The 15,091-nt window shown below is 53.5% G+C and overlaps 1 protein-coding gene and 1 pseudogene across 6 annotated transcripts in view; both read right to left on the bottom strand.

The window, feature by feature from the left end:
- Nucleotides 1-3,216: 3,216 nt before the first annotated feature.
- LOC131808805 (uncharacterized) lies at nucleotides 3,217-4,263 on the bottom strand (annotated as a pseudogene).
- ZNF362 (zinc finger protein 362) overlaps nucleotides 3,438-15,091 on the bottom strand; it is a 38,715-nt gene continuing 27,061 nt past the window's right edge. For all 6 annotated transcript variants that reach the window (XM_059134885.1, XM_059134887.1, XM_059134886.1 and 3 more), the window contains 3 exons: nucleotides 8,660-8,738; nucleotides 8,353-8,511; nucleotides 3,438-5,023 (listed from right to left, as the gene is read on the bottom strand). In XM_059134885.1, the coding sequence (XP_058990868.1) occupies nucleotides 4,907-5,023; nucleotides 8,353-8,511; nucleotides 8,660-8,738 (355 nt within the window). In that variant the 3' untranslated portion in view covers nucleotides 3,438-4,906. The remainder of the gene's footprint in view (nucleotides 5,024-8,352; nucleotides 8,512-8,659; nucleotides 8,739-15,091) is intronic.

Below are 15,091 nucleotides of genomic sequence, written 5' to 3'. Positions count from 1 at the left end.
GTCACAGTGCCAAGGAGACAGGGAAGGCAGCAGTTGGGAAAACTAAGGCCCTGGGAGGGTGGGATTTCACCCCAGGTCCCCTGAATCCTTTACGTAGTGTTCTCAAAGACCTTGCATTTTTAACAGCCTCCACTGTTCCTCCAAAGGACTGCAGTTCCGGGATAAATCACCCCTGATGGTTTTCACAATCTGATCATCTCTACAAGCAAATTCCACTTATTCATGGTATGACTTAAGAGATCTCTCCCCTCTCAAAAACAGTTTGAAGTCCCCCAGTGCCTCCCACCCCAAACTAGATTAGCAAAACCCAGAAGGCCATTTGGATTCTGGATGAGAGACAAGAACAGGCTAGGTGTGCCTAAGAACAGGTTATCGCTTGATGACTTTGAACTGGAACATCCCTTTCTCTGGTGGGCACTTGTCCGCCACCTTACCCTGTAATATTCACCGAGGGCCACCCCCACCGACCTTCACCACCCCTGGGCCATGAGAGACCTGAGCTAGGAAGATCTGGTTGGGCGGGAGGAGGGGGGAGGGGGTCTCTTCCTCTTCTCACTCTGCGCGTGACTGTGGACAAGTCCCTTACCTTTGCTGAGTCTCAGTTTTCTCCTATGTCAAGTGGGGATGTCGATCACCCTCCTTGTGGAGGCTGTTGTGGTGCTCCAGAAAATGTAATTTACCTTCTCCCTCTCCTTCCTTTCCCCTTCTCCAGCAAGTTCACAGGGCAAAGGCTCTGCCAAGAGAACAGCCATTTCCTGTCTTGAAGAGGAAATGATGGTACAGGCAGGGGTTTCCATGTGCTACGCTGGGGCAGCTTCGTGCTGTGGGTGGAGACCTTCCTGAGGACAGGGAAGGGTCAAGGAAGCTGCACCGTGGAACAGATGACCTCTTGGGAGTGTCTCTCTCCTTTGTCTTACCCAGAGGCCCTCACCGGGGGTGGTGGCATTAGAGGCACTTGGGGCAGAAGCAGGAATCACACGGCGGGGCTAAGCTCTTTCTTCAGCCACCTCCATCCGTGTCACTGTCAATCAGCACTGTCCTCAGCATCAGCTGGGGGCCTCAGAGGCAGTGGAAGCTCCTGAGGGCTTCCAGGCGGGCAGGTGAAAAGCAGACTCCCAGTCCTCAGAGTGTGGCTCCTACATGTCAAATTTTCACCTGGCCCTGCTGCCCCACCCTGCCAGGCCAGGTCGGTGGGGGTGGCCACCCCCTGAAATTGCCAAACATCATCAGCTGTCTAGTCAGGCTTCGGTCATAAGGGACTTAGATTAACCAAGGCCACATCAAATAGTAACAGTCATGATTACATTCACTGGTACTTAACGATATACCAGGCACAGTTCTAGGCATTAGACATATATGGATTCATTTAATCCTCACATCCACCCTACAGATTGGTTACTATTATGTTGCTCATCATACATATGAGAAAATCAGGTACAGAGAGGTTACATATGTAACTTGTTCCATGTCACACCATAACTTAAACTCGCTGATGTGAGAACAAGCAGGAAATTAAACCTGGCCAGAGGATGGAGAAGGGAAGTCAGGAACTGAGTCCGACACAAGCTCTCCGGCTACTCCCTCCATCTCTGTCTGCTTCTGTCTGCCTCTGTCCTGCTTGTGTCTGGCCAAACACACATCCCAACCCCTGGACCACACGGTCTTCGGGTTCAGGAGTCCACCATCTCCTGACTTACTCGCAACCATGGACTGGCGAAGCTGGTTGGAGAGCCAGTGGTGTGCTGGTAAGCGTTAAGCAACTGACTCCTCCGGGAATAAGAAAGCCCCCATTTGCAGCCTTTGCCAATTTCTGTTGTATGAATCCCACCATGGCTGATTTCAAAGTACAACATTCACTGAACGTGGAGTTGGGAAGAGGTATGCCCAGTCCACTCTCATAAACAGTAATTGCCAGTACACACCACCGGCCCCACTAGGTAGCTCTGGTCTAAGGCTCCCGCAGTGGAGTCAGGTGTCCACCGCTGGCCAATCAGTTGTGGCGGGGATCGGGTCATGGGATACAAACATGGCTGCCCTTCACAGCATAGAAGGCCGTGGGAGGTCGATTTCAGAGAAGACAATGAGGCCTGTGAAGTTATCCAAAACAAGTTCCTGGCAACTCCACACCTATTTCCCCCCTCCAGATATTAATATGTCTGGTTTCCTTTTGGGGAGATGTACTACAGATTGAGGTTTCACCCTCTGCTCCAGACTTAGAAAAAGGGGCTCTAGGTCTCAGCCAATCAAGTACAAACATTCTGGTCACAGTGATTGGTTCGGGGATTGTACGGAAACCAGTCCCAATCACATCTCCTTTAAGGAAGACCCCAGTCAGACTTTTCCTGGGGCTTCTGGGAGAAAGACTGCTAGAAATCGAGCCCGGAGGCTGGAGCTGCTGACTCCACAGGAGCCCGGTGATGAAACCGACTCTGAGAACAAAGCCAAGTAGAGAGCTGGAGACACCACTGGGCCCTGAGGCTGGCCTCACACCCGCACTGTTCTGTTATGTAAGCCAATAAATCCGTGTTTGTATTGGGCTTTCTATCACTTGGAGCCAAGTCTTGACACCCAATGTCTATGAGGGCTCAGGGTGAATTCCTGAAGGTGAGCTCCATGGTGACTCTTGGTAGAATCACTTCTGTCTAAGGATGCCCAGCGGAGGGCCAGCCTTGGTAAACTTTGGGGGAATTAATTCCCACATTTCCCTCTCAGACAATCAAAACACTGACCCACATGGCTAAGCTGTATGCAAAGGGGACTTCTTTATTCCCTCAATCATTGGAATTGCTCCCACAAGTCCGGGCACTCATAATGGACCCCCAAAGGTAGGCAGGGTAATGGGATTTGGCTGCCCCCCTGGGAGTGGGAGCTGTGAACCTCACCAGTGGACCCCATCCATCCCAAAAGGCTTCTCAGGATGAGATGAAATTTGTGGGTGAAATGGGTGAAATTTGTGTTCCTGCCACTTAATTGCAACTTGAGCCTCAGCAAAAAACCCCTCTTGGTTTGCTGACGCCCCCCCCATTGCCCACACACAGTGGGCTGTAAGATAACCAACACCAAGCACTTGGCTCAGCAGCTGGGGTGAGGCTAGCCCACAGTAAGGGGCCATGTCCCTTCCTCCCCAAGTCTGGGGGGCGGGGGAGGGGAGAGGAGCAATGGAAAGGTGCCCCCCAGCCCTGCCCTCGCACAGAGCACGCCACACGCCACTGCCGCCCGGGTGCGGGTACAGTTTATTCTTCACAACAGAGAAATACAAAGAGCAGAGGGTTTGGAATTCCTTTGTTTCTTGCCCCGTTTAGTGTCTTCCCCCACATTCGATTTTTATTTTGCTCCCCACCCCCTTTCTTAAATCTAATGCAAACTTGTTTCCTGAAGCACTGAGGGGCACCTGCCCTTGCCTCCCTGCCACCAAGATGCAGACTGAGAAGCCAACAGACTGTTTTCTCTTTTTTAATAAGGTAACTAGTTCTAAATATGGTGGCCTGGAGGTCCCATAGAAAAAAGCAAATGGGGTGTTAACAGTATGTATAACAGCGTATTTACAGGGTAGTAACATGCGGACAAAAAGCTACAATACTGAGTTATCAGACGACGCAAGTCAAACAAGGGGGCAGAGAACCCCGTGGGGGGAAAAAAAACCCAGGAAACGTTAAACTGGTAAATCAATGGCGAGTTAAGGCTTAAAAAGTGTATAAAAATAACACAGTTAATATTCAAAACGGAACTCCAGATACAGAATATATAGATGAGTTTCTGTCTAGTTTTCTTTTTTTTTTCCCCGGGGGATGAAGGGGGGCTTCTCCGGGCTCTGTACATAGTTCCTATTTACACGGACACGCATGGCTTTCAGATTGGGGTGTGTCTGTGGGGGCTGAGGGCAGGGTCTGCTCCTGGGACCCTCCTCCCCGAGGATCCCTTCCCTGCTGAGGGGCCTAGGGCCTGGACTGGGGATTCCCCCTCCGTAACAGGGAAGACAAATAACCCCTCCCTGGGCACTGCCCCATCTGGAGGAAATTCTGGAGGGGGGTGGTCCTAAGCCCAGGCCCACTCCCTCCCCACCCCCCTGCCCACAGTCTGGGTTGGTGGGAGAGGTAGCCAATAGGTTTCCTGGCCAGCACCGAGGTAGACTGGGGTGGTCTTCAGGGCAGTGGAGGGCTGGGTCTTACCCAGCCCACCCTCACCCCATTTCCCTGGGCCTGCGCCCAGCCCAGCCCAACGCTGCACCCTTTGGTCCTGCAGATCTCCCGGCCCCTCTCTCATTTTGCCTCCTGAAGCTTGGGCAGCGTTGGGAGCTGCCGCATCCCTCTGCTCAGTAATGCCCAGGGCGTAGCTCGAGAGGTGTGAGTGGGGCACCCAGGGGTGAGTGGCTCACTCCAGCTGCCTCCTGTCCCCTCCCACCTGAGGGTCCCCTTTGCAGTCCAGAAACCCAGGCCTGAGCCTTCCCTCAAGACCTGAGGCTGTGGCAAGAGAAGGTCCCACGTTGCCCTCTGGTTCTCTGTGTCCATCTGTCCGATTCTTTTAATTTCTCGGTCTTAGCAGCACCAACTTCTTGGCCAATAAATATCTTTTTTGTTATTTCCAAAACAAACTTAAAAAAAAAAAAAAAAAAAAAAAACAGTGAAGCAAGTGGAGGGTGGGGAACAAAAAGAAACCCAACAGAGAGGTTCAAAGTGCTCTGAGATCGTCTTTGGATGCCACCAAAACAGTCCAGAATCTTGCAGTTGGCCTGGCCGCCCCCAGAGCTGGACCGGGCAGGGCTTCTGCAGCCCAGGCTTTCTGGAAGGTCAGGAAGGTCATGAGAGAGCTCGGCTGTTCCTGGAGGGCCCCTGGAGGAAGTTGGGGCCTGGTGCTGCCTGGGTCTGTGTCTGCCAGTGGGCAGGGTGGGGCGGCGCCTTGGGTCGGCTCAGATGAGGGAGATTCGCACCGGGATGCCGGGGGACTCCGTCCTCTGGGGCGAGTGGTGGCTCACCAGGTGCTCCACCACCGTGTGTTTGGACATGTGCTTCATCAGGTAGGTCTCCTGTGGGCAGGAGTGAGATTCACAACATATGACCAACCAACCATGGGCAAGACACGCAGGGGAGGCTGCAGTTCCCACAAGTGGCCACTGGAGGGCTCCTTGCTGGGGGAGGGGGCCAGTTCCTGGTGAGCAGTCCCCATGGCTCTAGGGCATCAGACGGGCACTGGGCATGAGTTCTAGTGATGCAGCATTGTCACCCGGTGTGGATGCTGGTACCTTTCCCAGACTGTGAGCCTACTCTGAGCCTGGAAAACTGCCTGGTACCAGGGTTATCCCTCAGTAGTGCCCACCCAGACTTTCCTAGGGCCAAGCCAACAGGCAGTAGTGGGGTATGCAGCAGGGATCAAGCATGGCTGCCCCCTTCTGGCCGGCGCTCCAGCAAGGTGGAAGCAGCAGGAGCCCTTGGTCTGAGCTGGCTTCTGCCATCTCTTAGCAGTGGAACCTCAGACATATCATCACCAGTGTCCAAACCAGTTTCCTCCTCCTGAAGACACAACCTTTAAGGGTTGCTTTGGTGGACAGAGCTCCCAGCATGCAGTACGGGTTGAGGGGACTTCTCCTTCCCCGGTCTCTACACTGCATTCCGGGTGGTGGTGGGAGTCCCTGCCACTGCAGCAACCCCCCCGCCCCCACAACTTGATGCTCCCTAGAGACGCAGCTGGACCTGATGGGACTAGTGACTTGCGGAAGCATAAATGGGGCATGCTCAGCTCGTCCCTTGAGTGGCCCCACAGGCTCTGCTAAGTCTGACCTGAGGCACCTACGGCTGGGTGGGTGAGGTGACCCAAAGGCTCACCTGCAGGCCCAGAGGCCCTCACACTTAGCTGGGAGGAGGCAGAGCACCCAGGGAGCCACTACTCGCCCCCCAGGCCCCAGGCTCAAATGTCACTTTGCTCAGAATCTGGTACAGGAAGCCCTCAAACGTAGCGGCAATGTGCTATCAACACCAGAGAGAAGCCATCAGCAATGTCCAAAGCAGGAAACCACTTGTCAATGAATACTTTGCAAAGGACAGAAAGGCCTGAGTCGGGGTACAGGGTGTGGGGATCAACAGATTAAGATATATACTGATTGGGTGCAAGGTAGGGCTCTTATTTGCATCTTGATTACAAAATCAAATTGTAAGTAAATTAAATTCTGGCCTTCCGGAAACAAAAATGTGAACGCCGACTGGGGATCTGATGATATCAAGGACTTAACGGTGAGTTGTAAAGATATTGTGGGTATGTTCAAAAAGAGGAGTCTTTGTGTTTAGAGACACAGTGAACATTTTCAGATAAACACTATAATGTCCATTTTACCTCAAAAAATAGGGATATGGGTGAGGCAAGACTGGTTGATGGTTCTGGGGGCTAATGGGAACATGAAGGTTCGCTACTCTAAAATAAGTTAAAGTAGCTGAAAATTCAGTCCATTAAAGTTTTTGTTTTGTTTTGTTTGTTTTGTTTTAAATAAAAGGTACCTTGGGATGCCTAGCTGGCTCAGTCAGTGGAGCCTGTGACTCTTGATCATGGGGTCATGAGTTCAAGCCCCACCCTGGGCATGGAGCCTACTTTAAAAGTTAAGTCAACTTACTTTAATTAAAAACAAAAATAAATTTAAAATAAAGGTAAGTATGCTTGTTCTAGAGAGTCCAGTCAGGCCCAGTTCAGGATGGGGCCTAGGGACACGCCCTACCCCCAGAGTTCAGACGGACTCCATCTAGAGCTACAGCCTGTAAATGCCAGCAGCTCTTCCCCTCGAGGCAGGTGTGAGGATGTGGATGTGGAGAACTTGAGGCCAACACCAAGCAAAGGTCAGCCAGCTGAGTGGGGCTCCTAGGTCTCTGTGGTGCCCCACCTCGCCCCTTGGGGCCCTTTCCCCGCAGGTTCTGCCCTCTTTCACCTCTCCTCTGCCCTTTGAACTCCAGGGAAGGAGCAGTGTGAGGAACCCAGCACCCAGCAAACTGCAGGCCAGGCTAGCACCTAACATACTCCTAACACCCCAGGTGTGGCCCCTGCCTGTCAGTGACCTTTCAAAATACCCTCCCAGGCAGTCCCCGTCCCCCAGTGTCTTCCACTCCACCTGGCACATATCTAAACTCACTAACAGGGCCCACCACAGCCTTGTGTGACCTAATTTCCTTTCAGTTCCTGGAACGCGCCATGTTTGTTCCACCTCAGGGTCTTTGCATTCACCTTTCCCTGCTTGGAGGGTTCTTACCCTCCTTACCCTTCAGGGCTCCAATGAAATGTGACCCCCTCAGCCGGCCTACCCAGACCAGTGTCCCCTTCCCAAATCCATTCCAGCCTCCCTTCTGCTTCGTTAACCTGTCGTCCTTCAGACCGGTGGTTCTCCACCAGAGGCAGCTGACCCCTGTCCCAGGACATCTGGCAACTTCTGGAGGCACTTTGGGTTGTGAGAGCTTGGCGAGGGGCTTGCTGGGGAGCAGGGGCCAAGGACGTTGCTAACATCCTACAACTCACCGGACAGCCCCCCAGCAGAAAGCGACCCTGCCCACAGGTTACCATGCACTGAGGCCGACAGACTCCTCAGGGCTGTTACCACATCCTGTCATTTTGTGTTTATTTGGTGGTTACTTGTTTAATATCTGTTTCCAGCAATAGTCTCCAACCTCCCTAGGGACACAGAATGAGTCTGTTGGATTCATCCCCATGCCCAAGCGCCTGGCACAAATGTTCACTAAACACTGAGTGAATAAATAATGGCGTTAGCGGACATTTATTGGACACAGACTGGGCCGGCCAACAGCCCTGTGAGGTAAGAACAGTTACCTCATCCACTTCACAGATAGGAAACAGGCTCAGTGATCCCGTGTGGGTTTACCTGGGGCTCTGCTAACCAGTATATTTCATTAACTGAACACATACACCCCAGTGACGGGCCAAGCTCCTCTCATGGGTGCTGAAAGGCCTCTGTTCGGGGAAATTCCCACCCAGGACAGGGGGCTGGATGAGGTGATCTACTGTTCAGGCCTTTCCTGAGGTGAGGTGGATCCAGGCCAGGCCACTGTGCCTCCTTGTGGCCACAATGGGGGTTGCAGCTTCCCCAGTGGCGAGGCCCCTCCCCCTCCTGGCTCTGGAGAGCAGGGTTCCTGGCCCCCCACCACTGCCTTGAGTGTTCCGGGGACCTGGAGGAAACCACGCCTGGGAAAGCCAGGCTAAAGGCCCAGGCGGCTAGCAGCTCGGCCCAGGGCAGCCAAAAACAGAGCTGGGAAGCCGAAGTCCTGGTTCGGCCACTCATTGTGATCTGGTGGAGTCCCGTCCCCTCTGTGGGCCTCAGTTTCCCTGCCTGGTAAGTGGGGAGAATCAGGGACCCCAGGCACTCACCGAGGTGTAGGCCCGCCCGCACATGCTGCAGCAGTAGGCCTTGGCGTGCTTGATGGCGTGGGCCGAGAGGTGGATCTGCAGGGAGGCGGAGTCTGAGTAGGCCCGGTAGCAGTTGGGACACTTGTAGGGCTTGTCCTTGTTGTGCTGGCGCTGGTGAGACTGTGGGGAGCACAGTGGGGGGTCAGGAGCTAGGCCCCCTGGAGTGGGGAAGGGGGGCTGTCCAGTCCCACCCCCTTCTGCTGCTCCCTATGGGAGGGGGTGGGCGGCTGAGCATCTGCAGGTAAGAGGCAAGCAGATGGGCACTCACCTGGAGGTTGGAGAGCTGAGTGAAAGCCTTTTCGCAGCCAGGGTGTGGGCACTTGTAGGGTCTGTCGCCTGTGTGGATTCTACAATGGGAAACCTAGTGAGGCACAGTCCCTGACCGATAACCCGGCCAGCTCCAGCCCCCAAGGCCTTGGAGGGCCTGCACTATATATCCGGTCCCCAAGCCTCCCAGTCTCCCCTCCCCACACTCTCCAGAGAACACCAGGCAAGAGCTGCCACTTCTCCTTCGACCTCTGGTCTCCCAGTCTGCCAGTGTGTGACCAGAGCCCTCCTGCTCCCCACAGGTCCCTGCCGAACCCAACCCACCACCTGCACCCACTCAGACACCCCGCCCAACCCTCCAGCTAAATAGCGGCCACTTGCTCTGACCACTCTGCTCCCTCCTCTTCTTCAAAACCCACCTGCAGACCACTGTTGCCAAGAACACAAACCTACAGCTTTGCCAGGAACTTCCCTGTCCACCCTGCCTCCTCCCCCCAGAAGGAAGCCTCTCTCTCTCTCTCTCTGGCGCCCAGTTTCTGCCTCATGCCCTGTCTCCACATCAGAGACATGTCTGTGTAATGGCAACCTGGTCACTCCAGCTACTGAGAGAATGCGGGACAGGGAGGCCCTGCAGTTCAGCCCCTCTGTCCCCTCCCACTCCTGGGTTCTCTCATCCTGGCTCCACCATCTATCTACTAGCTCAGTGACCATGGGTGGGTGGGTGGGGGAAATCACTGAGCCTCAGTTTGCCCATCTGCAAAATGGGCATCAAAATATGCTCTCACTTCACTTGTGAAGCTAATGTTAGGTAATACACGCTAAGGGGCTTCGCGGAGTGTTGGCACAAAGTCGGCACTCACGAAACACCTGCGACGTTTATCCCACAGGGCACCCGTGTGCCAGGCATCACGCTCGGCACTTGGAATGAACAACACAGACAAAACCATTGCCTTGTGGAAACAAACAACAAACACGAACCGAGTAAATCCCATGCAGAATATCCTAAGTGCAGTGAGAAGAAAAATATAAGGTGGGCTGGGGCACGAATGCCCTGGGCGGAAAGGTATGTGTAATTTTAAACAGGGTGGTCAGGGCGGTCCTCCCTGAGAGGGTGACTCCAGAGTGACGACTTCAGGGCCGATGGCTGTATTTTCTGTTCAGGTCTGTGGTGTGGCTCATGCTCGTCTGACAGGCCAGGTGAGGACAGACAGAGCTGGGCCCAGATGAGGTGCCCACGTCGGGGAGCCCCGTCCTCCACGCAAGCCCCCCCCCCTTCGGCCTGCGCTTGTCTTCCGTCACCTGTTCTGGCAAATCCTCTCTGCCAAGCAGGGGTGCAGCGGAAGGCTGGCTGGCCTGAACCTTGTTGGTCTCCTTTGCCTCTGAGCGTGGGGTGGAGGGAGAAGCCGGCCCCGGCCACTCAGTTTCGGTTCCTTCCCCTAACGCCCTGGCTCACCCCGCTGACTGGGCTGCTCTGGCCGACAACACACTCCTCAAACAAACTAAGGTCCCTGGAACAGCAGACCTCCTGCTGGACAGGCTGGAATAAAGACCCCTCCCCGCCACCAGGAAGTCACTGGCTGCCGGCTATGAACACGGGTAGAGTCCAGATTCCCGAGTGTGTCATTCAAGGCCCTTCGCCAGGGGCTCTGGGCTCCCCTCCCTGCTCCTCCGCACCCTCCATCCTGCTTGGAGATCCATTTCTCATCGGACAACCCTGCCTGACTGATGATCCTGCCCGCCACAGCTGGGCCCCCACTGCACCCTGGGCAGGGGAGGCTGCCCCACCTGTCTCCTCTACCAGCCGGGGAGCCGAGGGCAAGCCCAGGGCCCAGGCTCAGGTGCAAGGCCAGGGCCCGGCCACAGGCTGCTCTGACACCTGCCAAGGGGAGCTGGGCTGGCCTGGCGTTGAGAGCCCGTATTCTACCCACATGTTTCTGGGGACATCACCCCAGCCACAGCACCCTGTCTCTACAACACAGGACCTTCACGGCCATCTGGAGTGACTCCGCCTGAGGCCACAACCCCCTCCATTTCATTCCATTCTCATTCCCCTCCAGGGCTGGGGAATTCATTCAGCTGAGGTTGGGTACCAGGGGAGACTGAGGGACCCCCAGATATGCACTGATTTTGCTTTAAACCCCCCAGTACCCACTGGGCCTCTCCCCTGCCACCCTCAGCCCCCGCCCCTGTTGGCCTCCCTGCAAGCTCTGCTAGCTTCCAAGCTCCTTCCTTGACCCAGGCTATCCCCTCTTCCAGGCACACTTTTCCCTCAGTGAACACCCAGCAAAAACCCACACTCCTGTTCTCAGCATAAAAGCCCCTTGATTGGGCAGCCTTTCCTGACCCCCTGGACCAGGCCTGGCCCTTGCAGGCCCTCTCAAGCCCCCAAGCAGGGATACTGATTCTGTCCCCATCTGATCCCTGTTTCCTGGGCTGCCTCCTGAGAGCAGGTGCTCCCCGGGTCCCGTTCACCATCATCACGCCAGGGCCCGGCGTGGCCGAAGAGGACCCAATACAGAGTCGCGGACTGAATGAAGGAAAGAGTTCTTTCTCTGTGAGGTCAGTCGTCTGCTCAATGTAACCAATGCGCTCCACACCGCACAAGCATTTGTTGACAGTCTGACCGAGCACCCTCCAAAGGACTCTAGGTCCTTCCTCAGGGACCAGCCAAGCCCTCCTGAATGGGAAACTGCCCTTCGGCCTCATCCAGTCCAAGTGTCATGGCTCCCTGGCCTCCTCCCTAGACTCCCAGCCTCAGCCTCTCCCCTCCTGGCCTCCGCCATAGCAGCAGCACGGGGATCTGACCTTGCCAGGACCCTGCCTGGCAACCTCCACGGTCTCTCCCTTTTCCAGGACAGAGTCCAAACCCTGTGCCCCGGCATTCAAGGCCTTGGTTTCTAAAGCCTCCCCCTCCACCACTGCTCTCCCCGACACGGCATCCTTCCAACTTCCCCACAATGGGCATGCCTCCCCCAGGATGCCTCCGAGCCTTTGCTCATGCTGCTGTTCCTGTCCCTAGGGAGGGCTATGGACCCTTCAACGCATGACCCAGATGGTCCTCCCCAACGGCCCCCACGTACTTCACTCTTTCACAGAAGTTTCCACATCCACCAGCCTCCCAGGTCACAGTGGGGTTCCTCTGGGCCAGAGCCTGCCTGTGACCACCGATCCGCCCTTGTGTGTGCCCCCCAGCACTGGGCTGGCTCCGAAGGGGCATCAGGGACTGCCAGCTGGGTGAATGGGGGGCTGGGCTGCATGCTCCCAGTGAAACAGCCCCAAAGCCCTTCTGTCCCTGAGCTGCAAGTTAGGACCAAGCCCTCAATTCCCACATCAGAGTCCTGTCCCTGCAGAGCATCTTCTCAGCAGGGGAGCACCCAGCCCAGGCTCCCAAAAGTGCAGTGAAGGAGAGCTCACCACGGACCCCAGGGAACACAGGAAAGCCAAGTTGAAATTGGGGCCCCTGGACTACCCCAGAGACTTGCCCTGCAATGCCCAGCACCCTTGCCCAGCCAAGCTTCTCCTGTAGCCTGACCGCCGCAGCCCCTTCCTCCCTCTGAGGCGCAGGCTCCTGGGGGGTCTGGGCTCGAACCTCACTTCCACCTCCTTTTTGTGGAGTGACCTTGGGAAAGTGACTCAGCCTCCCCGAGCCCAGTTCCCTCAGCCCGAAAACGGAGATAAGGATCGAAAGGACTGGAAGGATTCAGTGACCTATTCTAAAGATTTCTAAGATATTTTCATAGTGATAGCTTTTTAATACATTCCTTTCTAATTAAGACAACTGATGAAAATCAACAAAGAATTTATTCAATGTTTACATAAAATCACTGAAGATTCCTTAGTTCTCATCTGTTCTTTCATTTTGCAGGTAATAAACAGCACCCCAGGGGGACTGACCTCAGGCGCACTGTGCTTGGTAACTCACACAAGGGCAGGTTCGGAGACAACCTTCCTCAAGATGACCCACGCCCTGTGGCATTTTTCAGATTGGCTGTCTCTTACTTAAAAACACAAAGTCACATTCGTGTGGGCAGACTCTATGGGGTACGGAATCACCTTCTGCAAGGCCAGGTGCCGAGGAGCCTTTGACAAGGACTGGTGGTTGTTAGGAGTTTATTACCACGACTGTCATCGGACTTGAGGAAGCCAAACGACACCTCCCCGCGCCCCCGGCATCGGGCCACATGTACACAACATACATGTCACAGAGCCAAGAGAAGAAAAGCAAACGTGAGAAACAGTCTGCAGCCTGAGTAAGCAAATCCAGCCGCCCGAGCTGAAGTCTAGCTCTGTAACCCGCTGACAAACGGGCGCCATCCCTGCCATCCCCTCGTGTCGCGACACTGCAGAGCTGTGATCTCACACGTGTGCTAACGGCTGCCGTATGTGGGACATGTGCTGTTTTCGCACGACCACCAGACTCACTACAGAGGTCTGCTCGCTTCCTTTTGAAACTCATGGGGCTTTATTATTTACCAAGCCAACCCTGAACTCTGGACTTCTGGAACACTTTGCCCATCCCCCACTTTTCTTTATTTACTTGCTGTGTCTTCCTTTCCCAGAAGGAGGTCCCAGCAGGAGCTCCAGCTCCTCTGAACAACGTTACCCCCAAAATGCTCCCAGGCCCGTCTTTCTCAACAACCAGAGTAATCTTGCACAACCCGTTTCTATGTCCATTTCTATTACAAGACCAGGGCTGGGTCAGCCTTGGACATGATCAGCCTTGGACATGACCTTCTTTTATTCCCGTCATTACTGGCAGTCACCTTTGGATGATGGATTTGACTGGTTCTCCATGGAGGAGCGAAAAGCAGGAAGGAGTCTCTGTGGAATGGGCTAAAAAAGGAACTTGGAATCTGGATGCTTCTTTATGCTTGGCTTTTTCTGTTTGTTTGTCTAATGGATTCTGGGGCTTCTGGGCATTTGGGACACCCACCTCTTTGTCACTGGGTTAGGACACATTGGTTTAATTATAGGTGCCCCTGTCTACTGACTAATAATTTGTCTCTAATGTTAACAGGACCCTCTTACGTGGCTTGTTTGGTTTCCCACCATTACGCACTCAAATCACTCGGGGGGGGGGGGGGGAGTGTGTCCTAAAGAACAAAGAGCAAAACCCTGGATCAGGAAACATTGGCAAAATACCCTCCTTCATGAGCCTGTTAATTTTTTATTGCTGTTCTGGTCATGGTTTTGATTAATATTTTAGAACTAAAGTTTACTTCTGAAAAAAACAAGGATTATTTTTTTCCTAAGATTTTATTTATTCGTGTGAGAGAGAGAGCACAAACAGGGCGAGGGGCAGAGGAAGAAGCAGACTCCCCAGAGAGCAGGAAGCCCGATGCAGGGCTCGATCCCAGGACCCTGCACACTTAATCAACTGAGCCACCCAGGTGCCCCAAAACTAGGATTCTTCATACTTATCACTACTTGCTACCGTGTTTATTTTCTACCAGACCGATGCTCAGATCTCGCCTAGGCTATCAACTTTGTGCCCTTAACCTTCTCCAACCCAGGCCCCACATCAGAATAATAAAGTTATCAAAGTATCTTTTACACCCAAACGCTCTTGGATTTTCTAGATGGCCACCATTGCTTTATAAGAAGAGTGATGCTCCAAATAACCGAGCCTTTTGTATTTTCTGTATTTCTAATTAGGAAAAACACTAGAATGAGAGCTGTCCTATGAAGATACAAGTTTAAGAACATTGGCAATCAAAAGAAGAGACACTCAGAGGAGGGCCTGGGTGGCTCAGTCCGTTAAGTGTCCAACTCTTGATCTTGGCTCGGGTCATCATCTCAAGGTTGTGAGACCGAGCCCCACGTCGGGCTCCAAGCTGGGCATGGAGTAGGGTGTGGGATTTTCTCTCTTCCTCTCTCTCTGCCCCTCTCCTGCCCTCCCTCTCTTAAAAAAAAAAAAGAAGAGATAACTCAATCTCCGTGTATTCATTTATATTTTATGTCTACATATATATACACAGAAAACACATTTATATTACATATGATTATATGTAATTTATATACAAATATATAATATATCATATACAATTATATATGCTATATAATATATGTTATTTGTGTACCTTTTTAAAAAAATTCTTTTTTTTAAAGATTTTTTTTAAGATTTTATTATTTAATTGACTGAGAGAGAGAGAGAGACAGCTAGAGAGGGAACACAAGCAGGGGGAGTGGGAGAGGGAGAAGCAGGCATCCCGCTGAGCACGGAGCCTGATGTGGGGCTTGTTCCCTCATGACCTGAGCTGAAGGCAGACGCTTAACTACTGAGCCACCCAGGTGCCCCTAAAAAATATTTCATTTATTCGTCAGAGAAAAAGAAAGAACACAAGCAGGGGAGAGGAGTGACAGGCAGAGGGAGAAGCAGGCTCCCTGCTGAGCAAGGAGACCCTATGGGACTCAATCCTAAGACAGTGGGATC

This window comes from Mustela lutreola, chromosome 10 (assembly GCF_030435805.1).
Source record: "Mustela lutreola isolate mMusLut2 chromosome 10, mMusLut2.pri, whole genome shotgun sequence".
Taxonomy (NCBI): Eukaryota; Metazoa; Chordata; class Mammalia; order Carnivora; family Mustelidae; genus Mustela; species Mustela lutreola.
The sequence above is the reverse complement of the archived record's forward strand: the minus strand, read 5'-3'. Positions and strand labels throughout refer to the sequence as shown.